This window comes from Setaria viridis, chromosome 1 (genome assembly GCF_005286985.2).
Source record: "Setaria viridis chromosome 1, Setaria_viridis_v4.0, whole genome shotgun sequence".
NCBI lineage: Eukaryota > Viridiplantae > Streptophyta > Magnoliopsida > Poales > Poaceae > Setaria > Setaria viridis.
In genome coordinates this window covers 14,941,159-14,959,705 of record NC_048263.2, presented here as the reverse complement: position 1 = coordinate 14,959,705, position 18,547 = coordinate 14,941,159, and the positions used below count along the sequence as shown (strand labels likewise).

Genomic DNA, 18,547 nt, shown 5'->3' with positions numbered 1-18,547 from the left:
ATTCATAGTAAAACAAAACCCCTATTGAGTGGCACTGTTTCGTTCCTCAACTCAAATTTTTTTATGATATGTTATTTTTGGAAACTGCAAGACGAAACTCTCCGGGAATATCCTGAGTACACGACCTGAGAGTCTGGTTTAACTTGCATACTAGTCTCGCGCTTCCGCGCGCTAATCAATCATGGGCATGATCAAGCCTGGGCAGTGTGTGGGGGGGCAAAAAGGCAACGCAGCATGTGAAGTACACCTCCAAGAACAGGCAGAGGCATCATGCGATCCTATTGCCGTAGCCCCCCTAGGCGCCGCGAGGACCCTCGGCGACGACGGCTGACCGGGATGTGTCCGCGCCGGGTCCCACCGGTCAGCCAGACGCCTGGGCAGGCAGGGCTGGACGGAGTAGCTAGGGAGATAGGGGCGGGGCGGGCGGCTCTGTTCCTGCCCCGACAGGACAGAGGGAAGGGGGATTGTGCGCTCCGGCACGCGCGCGGCGGCTGCCCTGCCCAGCACAACCCGACAAGCCCCCGGCGACGAGGCTGTCCTGTTCCTGTCCACGAGGATGATCCGTCGACGGACGCGGCGGCGGCGCTCCCTCCCCCCCACGCGCGCCGCATAATCCTCTTCGTGCTCAGCTGCTCGCTCGCTCGGTTCGATTGCTTTTGCTTGCTCGCTCGGCTCGGCTGCCTGCTTGGCCGCTTCGTGCTCGGGTAAGTTGGGATGGACTCTGGACTGCATGTTCCGCCCCACCCCACGAAGCCCACCACCATTGACCCGATCGCTGCCGACGGGGCGCGCGGCAGCTCCCGTCTCGCCGACGCGTGGGGCTCTTCCATGCCGAGGCCCCGCACGTCATCGGCAGAGGTTGTGGGCGGGAACGGGTGCGGCCCGGGCCTCGGCGCTTCGAGGAGGAGCTGAGCTGAGCGAGCACGGTGGGAAGCGGCACGCGCACCCACAGCGCCCATCGAGTGCGCACGCCACCTCATCAATTCGGCTCCGGAACCGCGCCGCGCCCCCATCCATGATCCATCCATCCCCATCACTGCGCTTGGCACAGCCGTTCGCCGCTCCTCCACCTTCCCCTCCCTCTCTCTGTGCACATCACACACACGGGACGCACTCAAAAGAAGTGCCGCAAAAGGAAACCTTGCGACAGGAGAGAGGACCAATCGGAGCATCCAATCCGGCGCCGGCCGCTGGCTGTTCAGCCGTTATATAAAACCCCGTGCCCCTCCTTTGCCGGCTCACTCCATCCATTCCATCCCTTCCCTGCCCCGTTTCCATTGCTCTGTTCTGCTCTGCTCTCAGCTCAGCTTCCATCGGCGTCGTTGTTGTCTCAATCCACACAGCTTGATTTGTACGGTCTACTTCGGATCACCAGCCACATGTTGTTCTTTTCTTTCTGTTCCAAGTGGGTGATCCGAGTTGATCGTTTGCCTCCGTGTTTTGAGAATTACAGGCGGCAGAGGAGGAAGCGGAGGGGCAGGATGCCGTAGGTGCCCGGCCGCTGCCCGCCGGTGGTGTTTTTCCGCGTCATCCTGCTTGGAGCTCCGGCGATACCATACCACCGGCCGCTGCAGAGGACATGTGCTTTGGTGCAAGCTTGCCAGGTCAGCGCCCTCTCGCCAAGAACGCATCGGCAATTCAGGTTCCCTTCCGTTGCATTGCTCGATTTTTCAGATGTCTTCCGCGCTGCCTGTAAGCATGGCATCGGATCGTCACCTGTTCTTGTGTAGTAGATGATAAGCAACTCGTGTTCTTGGTGCTGTCTGCTACGGTTAGTGTCGATAGGAAAGCGATCGGGGTCCACTACGTGGCGCGTCAGCGATGAGGGTCCCTGGGCCAGCGTGTTGACAATGCTGTGGGCAGTCAAAAGATGGCGCTTTCAACTTTTGAAGAAACTCGTCAACTTTTTTGTTACTATTTGCCAAAAGTTGCAGCAGTAAGCAGAAAACTTAAACAAAGCTGTAGCCTACCTTTGCCTCGGTTTGGGAAGCAGAGTTCTGATATGCTACCAATTTGAAAAACATCAAAATTTGCTTCATTCTGGAAATTAAGCAGTGGTAGAGTAGTAAACCATTCAACTTGATTCAATATAGCCTTGCATCTCATTCCGAATGCAGCCACCATAGTTGCTCTATTTTTGCATATGCTCTGTTCTTCCTTCATCACCGAAAAAGGAAGACCTCTGTTCTTCCTCTGTTCTGCTGCATTCTTGCACTTCCTATGGACTGCCTAGGATAAGCTAATTCTTACATTTGTTCTCTTTGTGCTACTTTCTCGCCCTGTAAGCTGATCCTGTTATAACTTTGCAGCACGCTTCAGAACGAGTTGCGACATCAAAAGATGTTTCATCCGAAAAAATAGTTTGAAAGTTATCATTTGCTACACGCAAATATCACTCTAATTTGTTTTCCATTGATTACTTCTTGCAGGCCGAATACTTCCGCCAGCTTCTGAAGCCCGTGACATAAATTCGGCCATCAGTCCCCACACCACCCTCCTTCCAAAGAACCTCAAACCCAAAACAAACTAACTGAAACAATTTTGAATCTAACCACAAGAACAGCCAGCTCCCAAGTCCAGTTAACAGAATTTCCTCGAATTCTTGTTCAATTTCGTTCCAGTCAGAGCCTAAAATTTTCCTAGACTTCCCACACAAACACGACCAGAAATCAAGCGGCCCGATGCAGGGAGACCCCGGGTACGGGTACGGTGGCTACGGATACGGCTACACCGCCGGCGCCGGCGGTTATAACTATGACATGGCCTCCTACGGAGGCGGTGGCGCGTACCACACGGCGAACGATCAGTACCCCGCCGCGCCGGCCACCTACGAGGACCCGCTCGCCGGCCGGAGGCAGCACGACTTCCCGGCGCCGCTCACGGGCCTGGAGTTCCAGGCGACGGACACCTGCCCCAAGAACTACGTCATCTTCGACCAGACGTACGACCGGAGCCGGGTCATGTTCCACCCCTCCCTGGCCAACAACTTGGGCTCCTCCGGAGGCGGGTACGGCCACGACCACGGCTGCTACGGCTACGACCAGAACTACGCCGGCAAGGGCGCCTATTACGGCGACGGCGGCGGCACTGCCTCGGTCCGGCAGAAGGAGGACACGGACGAGATCGACGCACTGATGAGCACGGAGGACGGCGAGGACGAGGACGACGTGCGGAGCACCGGCCGCACCCCGGGGTGCGGCGGCGCCGGGGGGTCCCCGGACTCCACGTGTTCGTCCGGCGGCGGCGGCCAGAAGAAGAAGGAGCGGATGAAGAAGATGGTGCGGACGCTCAAGGGGATCGTCCCCGGCGGCGACCGGATGGACACGCCGGCGGTGCTGGACGAGGCCGTCAGGTACCTCAAGTCCCTCAAGGTGGAGGCCAAGAAGCTCGGCGCGCGCGGGTCAAGCAGCTAGCTAAACAGCTGACATCGGCATTCGGCGGCGATAGATGATGACAAGACAGGCTCTCGGGCTCTCTCGGAATGGCATGAGATGCCACGAACCAGTTGGTGCGTGCTCTGTTTGCAATGGCAGGATCGGAGAGAGCTTGCTGATGAGTTGCCGCGCGCTTTCGCGCTTTATTTTGTCAACGTCCTTTTGGTGCCTCTGCCTCTCTAGGCTCCAGCCTGCCGCCTGCGTGCGTGCGTGCATGGATTGCTGCTTTTCTTTGTTAGAAGTTGCTGCCTTTTTCCTCTTTTCGTATCTCTCGATGGTGGCTGGTGTTGGAAGTTGTAACCATCACGCTGAGTCGCTGATGATGTAGCAGTGCAGCAGAACGCTGAGTCGCTGACTGCCGAGCCCGCGCGCCAAGCTCGTAACCAGTGAAAACTCTAGCGAACAAATTGCAAGTCTGAATTGCTGCGCCTAGCAGTGACTCTGATTAGTTCCAACTGACATCAGAAGCAGATCATTATAAGGGAATTGTGTGACAAAAGTTTACCACTCAAAAAAATGATATTGATCTGAATTTTTTCTGGGAAGAACGATCATGAAATTCTTTGGGTCCATCTTCCCCTGCTGCCGCTAGGGTGCGGCCAGCCTAGTGCGCGCAATATCGCGGGGCAGCCTCGCGTGCACTGGCAGTACAGTATCTCTGCCGGACAGCAGGCTAGTCGAGGCCGCAGCTGCCGTTTAGTGCGGCGCCTTTTTGCTGGCCCGGCCGGCCGAGCGCACCAGTCGTCAGTTATTCGTCAGTCCACTGAGCTCGCGGTGGTTTGGCCAGGTCAGTTCAGGTCAGGTCTACTCGGGGGAGTTAGAGGATCGGATTCCCCACTTGTCTTATTCGTCCCGTTGGTGGCTGGCTCAGCGGCAGCCGTGGTGGGACTAGTGGCGGTGCGTGCGGTTTGTGGCGTGGCGTGGTGGCGCGATAGGAGATCCTGGTGCACGGCATGCAGCACGCCGGCCACCCACCTCCACCTCCATCCATCTCGGTTTATCTCCCATCGCATCGCATCCACCACCACCAGGCAAGGCAATGTATTAGCTCTAGCCTCTAGGGTGCATTTGTCTGGCACTCTGGCCCCCGCGAACCGGGCATGTGGAGCAACATGTTCCCCATGTTTCTGTTGAAAATTCCCTTCTACTGTCTCGAGTTCATTGTCACGCGAAAAGGTAGGAACATACCATCAGTATGTGTACGTCCCACGCCGTACATCCAAGGGAACTGGATCCCGTGAGTACAATATTTTATTTGCTTAATTATCCCATGCACTTTGGGCTTCTAGCATTGAGCAGCGTTACTCAGCGTCACTCCTTAGATCATCTCCAGAGTATTCCAATAAATATTTCCCATCAATACTACTTTCATTGTTATTGGTAGAATTATTTTTAAGTCTTCCAATAATCTCATCCCAATCCAACTTATCCTCCTTTATTTAAAGAGATTTAGGGTGAATTATTGGATTGTCCTAATAATTATTGGAAGAAGGGAAAGGTAATGGAGCACTATTTTTTCATAAGCTCTCCCAATATAATAGTTGGATTAGGGATAGGGCATCCGCTGGACTTAGTCCAAAATATGGCATTTTCACATAGTTGAATTAGGAGGATACAATGATTTTACAAGGCTTTTGTATGCATTATGTGATATGGATACTTTACCGGACATTATTGACCACAATAGCCATTCGGGCCAATTTGAGAATTTTACTTTGAAACTTGAGGTTACTACAGTTTTGTCACTGAGTTTTATATTAGAATGTGCGGCTTTGTGTTGCCCTCCAAAAAATACCAGGCTAGTTCAACTAATTATTTTTAATTTATTTTCCCACTGAAAAAGAACAGACAGTCCTCTTGGTAACATGAAAGTCTGCTAACTCTGATTTGAAATTTAACCATGGGCATACCTGGTCATATATTTGCCGTCCAAATCATTTGCTCGTTTTGTCGATCCGGTGACCATTTTGCTCAGGTCTACCCATGCCTAAGTGTATCTTTTTTCCGGCAACTGTGGCCAAACCGTGGGTAGCTGAATTCTTTGCCAATCCTTTGGCTAGCCAACACATTGGTGCGGCGCATATGGGCGCAAACCAAACGAGCCTGAGTTCACCATTAACGCCACCAGGTCGCTCTGTTAGTTCTTTTGTTTATTGCTGCACAAGGATTACTACGTATGGCAGTGGTGTCAGCGGCCCATCATTTTCTCGAAGCCACCCGATTGGTTGGCGCCTCGGCGGAGGCTAATCCAGTAATCCGAGCCCGTGCGATGATAGAATCATGGGAGCACCGGAGGAGGCGCTGATGGTGTCGCCGTACAGGGGAGGTGGAGAGCGGCCAGGTGCACATGCCATCATGGCAATTTGGCATGGCAGTGGCCGCGCCCTTGTAATCGCAATGCCAGGGTGCGCACTCCACCACGTCGGCGTGCCCCTTGTCGGTCCACCGTGGAAGCCATGCATCATCGCCGCCAAATGTCATCATGCGGCTGGCGGTGGCACGCTCGAGCTCCATGTTCTGAGTGCGACTACGATTGTTGTGAGGGCGAAGCACGTAGCATTGAGATAGGAGCCACGGCAGGGCGCACTCCTATTGCGTCGTGCCAACTTTTGGTGATGGGCCCCCACGCCAGGATCCAAGCTTTGAGGTGACCATTGAATGTACAACGCTGAGATTGCAGGTGTACTGTCCCGGTTACCCTGACCTATCATGCATGTCCCCCGATTAGCCACATCCGGTTTATCGAAAAGGTGAGGTGGTAAGTTAGCATGTCTTGCAATTTCAGATGGTTTCATGTTTTAGAGTGTGTGAAAAACCTTCTTAGATCCTCTCCTCTCCCTCCCTGACGAAGAGACAGGTGCTCGTTAGAATAAAGGGGGGCAATCTTGGATTCTTCTTGCGGGAGCTGCCCGCGTGTCGGCCTTATATCCTAGCCTAGCCGTGCTACCTGCGCCTGCCTGCATGCGTTTGAGCTCTGAGGTCGATATATAGCCATCCCAGTCCCAGTCCCAGCCCAACAGGAAGCTCTCGTCTTCTGACATGGCTTGTTTGTGCCCTCCCCTGTTTGTAAGCATCCTCACAAAAGGCATTTAGCCGTTGGCTGTTGCAGGTTAGTGTTGTTGCACACTTGCATATTGCCTCGTCTCTGTTTTGGGATGTCTTTTGATGTGGTTTTCATTTCGATGGTGATGTGCAGGCTGCAAGGCGCGTGAGCATGAATGCAGGGAGCCCATGGCTATGGTGGCTACGGTTACGATGGGTATGGCTCCACTGGCGGCGGGTATGGCTATGACGTTGGCTCGTACGACTACGGTGCCGCAGCGTCCAGCTCAGCGGGAGGCGGGTACGGCTACAACGTCGGTGCTTACAGGCGCATTTGGTAGCCTGCACGGAGGTTGGACTAGGCCCAGCTGGTGCAACCAGCTGTGTTTGCTAGCCTGGTCGACCTCCCGGGCTAAGCCCGCGTGGTGCAAAAATGGCCCGCCAACCTGCACCGCTTGAAACGCAAAAGCCAGCCGTTTCACGCGGTTCAAGCCCGTGTGAGCGTGTTTTCACGCACGCGGAGGGAAGCGCGGGAGACGGAAGCGGCCTGGCGCCATTATTTGGGTCGGCTAGGGCTACCATCGCCAGTATATAGCGGTGGCCTCTCAGGCACGTCATCCTCCTCCCCCGCAGACGCGCCGCCTCCACCGACTCCTCCACTCCTCTCTCCTATCTTCCTTTCACACTCGACTCCTCCACTCCTCTCCTCTCATCCCGTAGGACGGAGGCGACGGCGCAGCTGGTGGTGGGGCACCTGATCTGGAGGTGTCCGTGGTCGCCTGCACCGGCAGCCACGGGTACTTCTTCACCGACGAGAGCCGAGTCTTCATCGGCAACGAATGCTGGATCCGTGCTTCGTCTTTGTCACCAAGCAGATCTGCTACCTCTTTGTCCCCGGCAACTTGAGCAACATCTTCGTCCCTGGCGTGACCTGCTTCTTGCTCTGCATCGAGCAAATCTGCGTTGTCTACTTGCTATTCCAGGCGTCCCTCGGCTCGTCCATCGGCACACGCTACTTCCTCATCTTCCCCATGACGTTCATCTTTATTTTTACGAAGGTATGGTCCAGATCCACTATCCTCTTGCAGTTAGGGTCAGGTTAGGGATCCTGCGGAGTGGATTTGATATTACATTTTCTTTGTGCGGTTAGTGGGGTACCCTCGTCGGATCTGCATGTCTATTTGATGCACTATCCTGGCTTCTATGCCTTGGCTTGTTGTTTACAGTTGATTCATGAGGTTATGTACCATTCATGTGTAGTTACCGCGTAGATGTGGACTTGTTGCCATGAACCTATCTCTAATGTCGGTCTGTATTGCTGATGAGGAGCATGCCTGGGGATAATATGTTTGTTATATGAAATAATAAGCTTTTGGGAGGCTACCTTGGGTAGCAGCCATGGTAATGATGCTGTTGTGGGTTTTTTTTTGTTCGATGACGTTGAGGAGGAGTCTCTGGGAGGCTATTTTTCATAGCTGCCGGGGCAATGATGCCTGTTGGACCTGTTTCCTTGTATGTTGGGTGGTTTTGGAGGATGATGTGTTCAGGAGGAGCCTCCGAGAGGCTACTTTGGTAGCAGCCAAGGAAGTGATACCTATTTGACTTTGTTGACTTGTTTGTTGGGTGTTTTTGGTCGATGATGTGTTGAGGAGAAGTCTCTGGGAGGCTACTTTGGTAGCAGCCAAGGCAATGATCCCTCTATTGCCATGCTGTTGTATACTGCCACACCTTAGGATGTCTTCAGTTCCATTTCAGTACTTAAGTTCTTAAATTTCTTTATTACCATGCCATAATGTAGATGGAGTTGCATGACTACTGTGCTAGGATGATTTCTCAAGCTGCTGCTCTTGTTGTTGTATGCATTGTATTTCTGTACACCAAGCTTAGGAGGGACATGTATGATTCAGATGAGGAAGAGAACTCTATTTGGGTTCTTAGGGCAGTAGTCGATGCTGAGAAGCAAACAAACCTAGATAAGATATATAACTGCACAGGTGTTGAGTCTATAAGCACGCTAAGGATGCGTAAAGCTCCTTTTTTTCAATTGGTTAACCTATTTAGGGAGAGGCACCTCCTAGAGGATAGCATACACACTAGTGTTGAGGAATAGGTTACCATGTTCCTCCATATTGTGGGACAACCAGAGATTTAGGGTGATCCATCACACCTTTAGAAGATCCATAGAGACTGCCAGTAGGTACTTTGCACAAGTGCTTTATGCAATTGGGGAGCTGAGGGGTGAGATGATTAGAGCTCCTGATGGTGCCACCTATCCTAAAATCTTTGGGAGTTAGAGATGGAACCCATACTTCAAGGTACTTGGGTAGTTTGTATTGTACGTTGTTGCTACACTTTTATTTGAATAATACATGGTACACTGATGCATGCATGTTAATTCTCATAGGACTGCATTGGAGCTATTGATGGCACCCACATTCTTACTAGAGTTCCATTTAAGATGCAGGTTGCTTTTAGAGGCCGTAAGAGCAGCACAACACAGAATATGCTAGTTGCTGTTGATTTCGACATGAGGTTCACCTATGTCCTTGCTGGGTGGGAAGGATCAACTCATGATGCGTTGATCCTAGCTGATACGTTAGAGCGAGATGATGGGCTGAGGGTGCCACAAGGTACATTGTCCACCCAGCTTGCTACAGGCACAATTATTTTGTTTTCTTTCACTAGGTAGCTCATGTACCATAAGTCCATTTATGTGTAGGAAAATTCTACCTTGCTGATACTGGCTACATTTTGCGGCCCAGATTCCTTCCTCTGTATTTTGCTGTTAGGTACCAAATGTCTGAGTTCGAGGGTAGGAGAACCCCTAGTAATGCTAAGGAACTGTTCAATCTAAGACACTCATCCCTCCGCAGAATAGTTGAGAGGCATTTGGAGCTCTTAAGGGCAGGTTTCAAATGCTAGACAATAAGCCATACCATCCATACCCCTCTCAAGTTAAGGTTGTCATTGCTTGTTGCATTCTACATAACTGGATCTTGGAGTTGAGGTAGATGAAGTTGTCCCAGGGGAGGATTTCTCCCCACCACCCTTACAAACACAGCCTACACCTCAACTGTACTTAATTTAATTTGCTTTCTCCCTGCATCTGCTGTTGTTTAAATTCTGTTTGTTTTATGCATATTTGCTGTTGCTATTTTGTTTTCATCACCTTCTGGTTACTTTGATGTTTTCCCTGCTGCTTGTTAATTTACTATTGTTTTGGGGACACAAGGGCTGCAATGACCTAAGATGGTCACCAAGACTGTTTTCTCTGGTGAGGGTTCGAAGGCCCTTGGATGTTGTGCTGCCATGTCCGAAGAAGAGGTACTTGTCCTTACCAATATTTACCAACATGACAGATGCTGTGAACAATGTGGCTGCTGCACTAAGGGAGGCTGGACCTGCACCCTAACCTCTACAATGTTGTGATGTTGACTCCTGGCTTCTCTGAGGAGACCCTTATCGTTGCTTTTAGCCACCTCCTGGACAACAAGTCACAGGACAATGCTACCATCGTACCCTCTGGCTTAAGACCTAGCTGGAAAAGTAGTACTACATGTGATGTAGTAGCTGCTACTGCCTTCTAGCTTTGAGAAAATAGTTGAGCATGTCTCCATCCCTGACCACTCCCTTCTTTTGCACAGATCTCTATATACATAGGTCTGACCTGTTAGGGTGTAGCCTCACTTGCACCTGGCCTTTTGTGTTGGTTTTTGGATTCACATGGGGGTGGCTAATTACTAATTAAGTTCTATGGCAGCATGACAAGGTTAAGAATATTGGAACTAACTATTTGCTAATAAAATGTATGGTAAGTAAGTATTCTAATATGATGTATCTAGTACTGCTATATGCCTGTGATGCTTGTGATGTGATGCCATGTATGCATTTTTACATCAGATGCCTGTTAGCTTTACCTTAGCAATTTGCCATCTTGACATTTTCTTGATCTGCTTTACTTTGCCATGATCTTAGTCTATTCTTTGCCATGTTGACATGTTACTGCTGTTGTTTAACTTGATATTTACTTGGTGAGAGTTCTTGCTGTTATTTACCTCTGGTTGTCATATTCACATGTTGGTTTTGTTCTTTAATTTGTCATTTAAGTTGTGATCATGTTCCTTCTATTGTTGAATTATGTGTTGAACTTGATACCATTTTGCTGCTATTTTTCACCTATTTCACTTATTACCTTGTTGCTGCTGTTGTTTTCCTCTTTGTTTGGCCTATGATGATTACTTCTGTGTTGGGCAATGATGAAGTGGCATTTCTGGTATGGTTCTTGTACATGTTGTTCTTTGTTTGGTGTCATTCAGTTTTATTGCCTCTGTTCTACTCTTTCTTTTTGCTCTTTTGCTGCCACTTTGGAGTCCACCTGTCTGTGTGTCACTTTGTGGATATTTGACTTATGATCTGAGACCCCTCATACTTATTTCTATGCATGTGATGCACTTATATTAAGGCAATCTCATGTTGGTTGCTGTTATGTTATTTTTGCTTATTTGGGGATGATGAGCTTAGTTATTTGTGCTCTGACCCAACACATTCTTAGTCTGACCTAGTTGGTTTTGATGATCGAATTGCAGTTTTCAATTCAACTATTTCAGGAATGATTTCAAACTGGTGAGGGAACTGCTTTCAGCATAGTGATGCTCTTTTTTTGCTGAATTCTTTGCGTATCTTAATAATGTGTGCGGATGATGATAGGATAGCCTGCAAGTGCCGAGCTAGGGTTCTATTCCCCAAGCTCGATGTGGACCTTGGTAATGTTGCCGTATGGTAACTTCACTAACATTCACTCGAGCTTGGCGAGTAGGACCTCTCGGTAGGACACAAGCAACCCTCTATGATGCCTCCGTGTTCCTACTGGCAATGATATAAAGGTGGGTAGCATGCATATCGCAAGATGCTTCCTACATACTGCGGCTAACGAGGTATACCTTGCCTTGATTGCCTTACTATTAGGCAGCTCCTTGCTGCGTGCATCTGCACCTGAGCTGAGCCTAAAGAAGAAGCCTTGTCTCTTATTGTGCTGCCTTGTTTGTTTTTCATCAATTGTGACATTTATGTCCATGGCGATGATGATGCACAATGATAATCGAACGCCTTAGCAACTGTAGGAATCTCGCAGATGTTAGCTCCTAGTGATGCGATTAGAGGTTTCTCTGACTGCCTCACTAGGAGGCAACTTCTGCTTGTGTCCTATGTCGTAGGCAAAATAGGCAAGTAGCTTCACATGAGCCATGCTTTACTTTTTTCTTAATGATGACAAAATTTTCTTTTCACAAATGCATTATATCTGAGGCTTTCATTCACACCTACATAGCTTCCTTACTTGTGAATTGTGTTTTTGTTCCCCATGTTGGTGGTTTCGACCGGTGGCAATGGTGCTTGGAGATGTTGCCCGCTGCTGCCAAGTTTATGGTTTTTGATGGTGTTTGTTTCAAGAAGATTGACTCCAGTCATATTATATGCATAATTTTTCTTCATCTGATGTTTCTATTGGAGTTATGGGTGGGAGGCCTTAATAACCTCGGTTGACCTAATTTCGTGTCAAAATCCTAATTTTGTGGTTTTAATTTCGCTACTTCAAATCATTTGTGCAAGTGTACATTATTCCATGTTAGTTCACATGCAACTATTATAAAACATACCTCTTAATGATGTTGCCATACTTATTAATTACTTTCTCAAACTGATGTAATTATTTTTGTATGTAAAATTATATTATATTTGAATCAATGACCTCCTAATCATATCTTTTCAATATCTTTTCAATAGGTGTTTATACATTTATCCTTTGTTCTTTACATTTCTAGATGTCTGTAGCTGGGTGGTAACCTTCACCATGACCTGCACATGGTGAGGACACCTGTCCCTGTGCAGGCCACCAAATGCTATCTCCAAATGGCAGTTTAGGGTAGTTATAAGAGACCCATATAACAAACACAATCCCGACCCAGCTAGCACCATAGGATGCAGATTTACCGATTAATATCTCTGCAGGTGCTGACTTGACTGCAGAGATATTGATCGGTAAATCTGCACCCTACCGTCTGGCTCATGAGGGCGGCTGAGCTGCCAAACGCGCCCTACCGCTCTGCAGGCGCCGGGTACTACTCCAACGGCTACCCGTCCGCAACGCTGGCCTACGAGGACCCGCTGGCGGCCGGGCGGAGGGCGCACGAGTTCCCGGCGCCGCTCAACGGGCTGGAGCTGCAGCCGTCGGAGGCGTGCCCCAAGAACTACGTCATCTTCGACCAGACATGCACCAAGAGCCGGGTCACGTTCCACCCCACCCTGGCGCACAAGCTCGTGGGGTCCTCCTCCTCGGGCCACGACGGCACCTACCGCCACGGCGCGGTCGGCGCGCAAGACGCCGGCGCTGCCCGGGGCGGCAGGAGGAGGACGCGGAGGAGATCGACGCACTGCTGAGCTCGGATGACGGCGGGGACGACGACGACGTGGTGAGCACGGGCCGCACCCCGGGCGGCTACCCGGACGACGACGGGAGCTCCCCGGACACGGCGTGCTCGTCCAGCCGCATCGGCGGCGGCAAGCCGCGCAAGAAGGAGCGGGTGAGCAAGATGATGCGGACGCTTAGGGGGGATCGTCCCCAGCGGCAACCAGATGGACACGCCGGCCGTGCTGGGCGGGGCCGTCCGCTACCTCAAGTCGCTCAAGGTGGAGGCCAAGAAGCTCGGCGTGCGCGGCGGCTCGGACAGCTGATCGAGTACTGAGTACCGCTGCTTGGCATCGATTGGCAAGCAACAGCTCCCAATCGATGGCATCGGCGGCGGCAGCAGCAGCAGCGGCCATGATCTGGCCCAACTCTTTTTGTGCACTCTACTTTTGGCCACGGGCTCTGTCCATGATGAGAGCATGGGGCAGGGACTCGAGGCTGTCTAGCTAGTGAGTGATTCGCTCTGGTCCTAGTGGGGAGAGATGATGAAGTGGCCGGAATCGAATCAAGTGGGGGACTGCACTGAGCATGGCATGGCAGGAGATGCATCGAATCGAAGGCACGCTTGGCTTCTTGCTCGATGGCTTGCCGTCTGGTCTCGCTGCCATGCTTCCCTTCTTCCTCTCACCCTCTGCTGCTAGTCCCTGCCTGGACGTGGGGCTTTAGCGGTGGTTGGGTCCCCTCCTCTCTCCGGCCTATAAGCCCCAGGTCTCGTGGCTTTGCTTTTCAGTTGCCGCTGCTGCTAGCTGCTTCTGCTTTTGTCTTGTTTCATTTCATCTATCGATATATCCTTGGACCATTTGGTGCGTGCGTGCATGCATGGCTAAGTGTTCATGATTGCAATGCGTGCTGCTCATGATGGCGGCGATGATGGTGGCACGACGGCGCATTGGCACACACTTCCCTCATCGTGTTCGTGTCCGGTGTTGGGCACGGCACTACCTAGCTGGCTGCCTGCCTTTTGCCTCCGCCGTGCGCCCGTGCTCTAGTGCTCGCATCCCACACGGGAAAAGGGGAGCGAGCGATGCAAGTGAAAGCCCCCTTATTGCTTCCTTTAGCAATGTCAACTTGATGATGCATGCTTAAAGTTCTCTCTGTACTGCATGGCTCCCTCTTAATCTTGACTACAAACCTTAATTAGCTGCATCGATGGTGTTTAGGGGTTAAGCGATGAGCTTTTAACAGAATTACTGGCCAATGATTAGCTTCAGCTGCTATAGCCTATAGGTAGCGTGATAGTTCGTCCTTGGATATATAGCTAGCCTTTCTGCGTCCTGCTTCAGAGTACTGTCACGATCATTGACCCCAAACACCGGTAAAAAACAAGGATCAGTCCTAGTTGGGAAACCTCATACATCTCAGTTTTTCTAATAAGGACTAATGCTATGCGATTTTTTACGCGAAATATACACGTGCGCAGTCCGTGGGGTTCGAACCCACGACTTTAAGCCTCGCGCGTAGATTCCTTACCATCTCACCTACACAGCACATCTAACTCAGTAGTTGATGCAATCCTTTTGTAGTAACTCATGGAGGATCCTTTAGTCCAGGTTGGTAGTCCTGGTTGGTATTAACAACCGGGACTGAAGTCCTCGGAGGCTTTAGTCCGGGTTTGTAACACTAATCGGGACTAAATGGTCACCTTTAATCCCGGTTGGTGTTAACACTAATCGGGATTAAATTAAAAGTCTCCACGGACTACAAAATTTAGAGTCTTTTTTACTTACACTTGGTAGTTGACTATGACTCCTTCAGGGTCGCCATCACCATCAGGCCATGTATTGGACTGGACCAACCAGACATGGTGGCTAGTTTAGGATCGGGCGAGTCAGGGCGCTTGGATGTGACCCTCCATGGAGTGAGTGATCGAACTCCGGCACGCTGCACGCATTCGACCCGTGAATTATCCTTCACACACTTTGTTTAGACCCCCGAACAAATGGACCATGCTTTAGAAAGTGCAGGCGTTTTAGCAAAGTCCATGCGTACTTTTCAGTAATTTATTTTTGGGACTCCATTTTAATTCGTCTGGAGAGCGCATGCGCAGCGGAGGCCTGGAGCAAGTGGCCACAGAGAAAGCTCGAGTTCCGTCCACCCCTTTTGCCCACCTTTTCTTCTCACCAACGATTTGCACTGGAATGTGTAAAGAAAAATCGGAGAACACGCTGATGGATGATTTGCTCCTATGCTATCGTTGAACTTCCTCCCTTTTTTTTCCTTTTCTTTTCTGATCTGAAACACGCCGACGTCATTGCAGCGATCGGGAAAAGGAGAATTTAAGTGGCGTACAATGCAAATCTCTTCAAGCTTTGGATCCGAAGACCGGTTAGTTTAGTTATGACAAAATTGGCAACAATACAGCCTAAAAAAATGTTGGAATTTAGCTGGGACCCAAATTTTTCCACAAGATTGTTGAAGTAAATATATGCCATCCTCCTCTTTTCTTCTCGTCACAAACTTCTTGTTTAGGGGGAAAAAAAACTGATTTTAACGGGGGCGAGTTTAACCCCTCTGTGCACTGGAGGCGTTTCTTCCTGCAATTGTCGTTTGACAATCTCCGTGACGAATACTCCACTTGCTAAAACTAGCCAATGCCGTCCTTTGCCGTCCATTGATCTCCCTCCACGGAATTTATGCAGCAGCATCCGGCGGCGGGATCCTAGAAGGTTTTCGCTAGGACGACGCGAGCGATCCAGCAAAGGAACCAGGATGCCCCTGCCCGTGCGTGCCGTGCGCCCGCGCCATTGTTTATCTATCTCATCTACTGTGTCTGTGTGTGCGCTGCGACTGCGAGCGTTCGTTGGTGAGGAAGGCGGATAACTAGCTGGTGCGCGCAATCGCTTGCGCATTCGCCGGCGCGCAACAGCGCGCGATATGTCTGGTGGTTCGTTCGACCAGCACCACACAGGGGGCGCGCGGCAGCGCGCGCATGCGTGTGCAGTGGGTGCGCGCGGCCGGCTCGATGATGGATCGTGCTCTCGCGTGGTGCTTTCCACTACTACTTCTGTGGCGCAACGGCAACGTACATAATGTGCGATGGGTGGTAGGTGCTTCCGCCACTCCCTCTCGTTCGCTCGCTGGTGCACGGCAGCACGGGTGCCAGCCAACGGAGACAGTTGCATTAGCTAGCTCGCAGCACGACGACGTCGTCCACATCACACATATTGCTCCATTGTGGCGTGTCAACTCATGTACAGAAATGCGTGCGTTGTCGGATTCCTCGTGCCGCACGCGTACGAATACCACATTACTGTCTTCGCTGATCGTATCCGTCATTTGGCAGATAAGACTAATGGCGCGCGCGGGTCTATACGAACAACAGGAACCAGCCGGATCAGGTAGGTCTTCCATGGATTACGTGCGTAGTAGGGTGGTTCCGCCGGCTGGCCGATTGAGATCATCACCATGTAGAGGCACGCACACACGATAAGAAACCTACAGCCCAGTCCACGGAATCCATTCCATCCATCCACTACAGCCCATCCGTACCTGCCGGTGGATAGCGGCCGGCCGGCTCGTACTCGATGGGCCACAGGCACAGTGCGCATCCGCACAGCACGCGGCGGCAGGTCAATGCTCATGCTCTGAGCTGATTCCGCCGGCGCAGGCACACGCAGCCGCGCGTGGAGCTAGCCCCGCAGTAGCCAGGTAGCGTCGTAGCGATAGCTAGCCAGCTGGCCGGCCGGCGCGACGCCGCGGTCCGCGGATGGAGAGGGCCGGCCGTCCACGTCCGGTCCACTAGCCAGCCAGAGTGGCAGCAGGCACGCGTGCGCGTGGAGATCGCGCGTGGAGTCCTGCCGTGCCGAGCCAGCCGCGAGCGGCGCGGGCATCCCGCAACATCCCGCAGTCAGTTCTAGGGGAGCTAGAGCGCTAGTGCGTGCGTGCGCACGGCCGCACGGGCCGTCCTCCTCGGCTAGCTCCTCCCACTAGCGAGTATTGAACCCCCGTCACGTCCCGCGCACTGTGCACCGCCACCACAGGAACAGTTCGGGGAGTAGGGGGGAGCACCACTGTTCGGTGCGTGCTACTACTACTTCGACCTCACGGATCGAGCGCATGGAGAGGGGGTGAAATTCTAGCGTATTGGTGGAGCACTCCCAGCCTGCCCACGTCCCAGTGCGCCAATGGCATCCAGGCATCCGGCCATTGGCCAAGCTTTTCTGATTAGAAGCACTCCTTGCCTAGTTGCCCATGCTTTAGCGCCATGACACGGCCTTTGACACGCGTTGTAGCGGCACAAGCATCATCCGGCCAAACCCAACACTCGCAATTCGTCTAGCTCCTGTCCCGGCAATGCTTGATCTGTCTCAATCTTCAAGTTTCACCAGTCTCAATCTTCCAGTTCCATGTCTTTGCCAACAGAAGAAATCTCGACTAAGAAGAGATCGAGTTTACCCAAACGTAGTTGGGAGCCCGGCTTGTTGCAAGTACGCAAAAAGCAACACACTCCTCTTCCACGAGTTAGGCTTGTGAGAGCACGGGCAGAATTAGTCAATTAGGTCTTAAACCTTTTCCGCTGTCAATGTCATGAGTAACGTTTACTGGGACGAATGTTGCCTATACAGCGCTTTAACCTTCCGTTAGAAAGCTCCACATTTCGTTGCCCCTCGTTGGCTATATGCTATTTTTAACAGTTGACCCATCAGGATACTTGAGAACAACACTTCAGGATACGCGAATATCCTCCTTGAAGCATAAACCTCATTTTCTCAAAAAAAATATAAACCTCATTTTCTCTATCAGATATCATGAATACTTGCAAACACAACCCACCTGATAATTAAGTTTCCTAGTGTCATCTTGGACTCGATCGCAAGCACAATACACAACAACAAAGAGTCAAAGAGAACAAAAAATTACCAGAAAACACAAGGACTGCCAGTAACGGGTCAAAGTGATGAGAATGATAAAAGGGCTACTATTCATACCATTTGCCAAAATCCGCAAAAATATAATTTGCCAGTAAAACACCTATATCCTAAATTTTAGCATCATAATTCGCATGTCTATATTTTATACCCTGGGTATAATCAGTTTCAAACACCAAACTAATCCCTAAGATCAACCTCATCCTATATATGTACTTCATATGAACATGCAAATAATCCTATATTTGTACTTCATATGAACATGCAAAGAGCAAGCTTGCACCATGTTTATGACAAGATGAGTGTCCTCAGGTATCCACCAGGTCAGTTCAAATAAAACCAAATATAAATTTCATTCCAAACATTACATATTTCAATACCAGCACTGCATTAAAAAAAATTCCCTACTTCATGTCCATCATTTTGTTCACAGCATTCAAAAATATTCCCTACTTCATGTCCATCATTTTGTTCAACTTTCTATATTTGGAGCAGGTTAAACCCTTCTCTCTTTTTTCCACCCATTTAGGAGAACAGATGATTATATCATGACATATCATGCTTGTGCAATAATGTCCTTCTTTACTACATAAAAAGCATCAGCTGCTGGATAGAAAGCAAAAGCATTTATTTATAGCTGACAGTTAGCTTTTGCTAGATTTCTTTCTTATCACCTTTTCTTTTACATTTGTTTTGATTGTAGCTTGGGTCGGTGTAAATAAAGGGTGAGCTCCAAACTA

The 18,547-nt window shown here is 50.5% G+C and overlaps 1 protein-coding gene and 1 pseudogene across 2 annotated transcripts; both read left to right on the top strand.

The window, feature by feature from the left end:
• Nucleotides 1–941: 941 nt before the first annotated feature.
• Nucleotides 942–3,893, top strand: LOC117843450 (transcription factor bHLH144). Of its 2 annotated transcripts, none has more exons than XM_034724071.2 (3): nucleotides 942–1,351; nucleotides 1,454–1,642; nucleotides 2,430–3,893. In XM_034724071.2, exon 3 carries the CDS (start codon nucleotides 2,682–2,684, stop codon nucleotides 3,411–3,413), a length of 732 nt encoding a protein of 243 aa, XP_034579962.1. In that variant the 5' UTR covers nucleotides 942–1,351; nucleotides 1,454–1,642; nucleotides 2,430–2,681; the 3' UTR covers nucleotides 3,414–3,893. The 2 variants fall into 2 exon arrangements, with proteins under 2 accessions (XP_034579962.1, XP_034580041.1); XM_034724150.2 differs by having other exon boundaries at nucleotides 956–1,351; nucleotides 1,454–1,604.
• Nucleotides 3,894–12,428: 8,535 nt separating this feature from the next.
• Nucleotides 12,429–13,944, top strand: LOC117846173 (transcription factor bHLH144-like; annotated as a pseudogene).
• The last annotated feature ends 4,603 nt before the right edge of the window (nucleotides 13,945–18,547 follow it).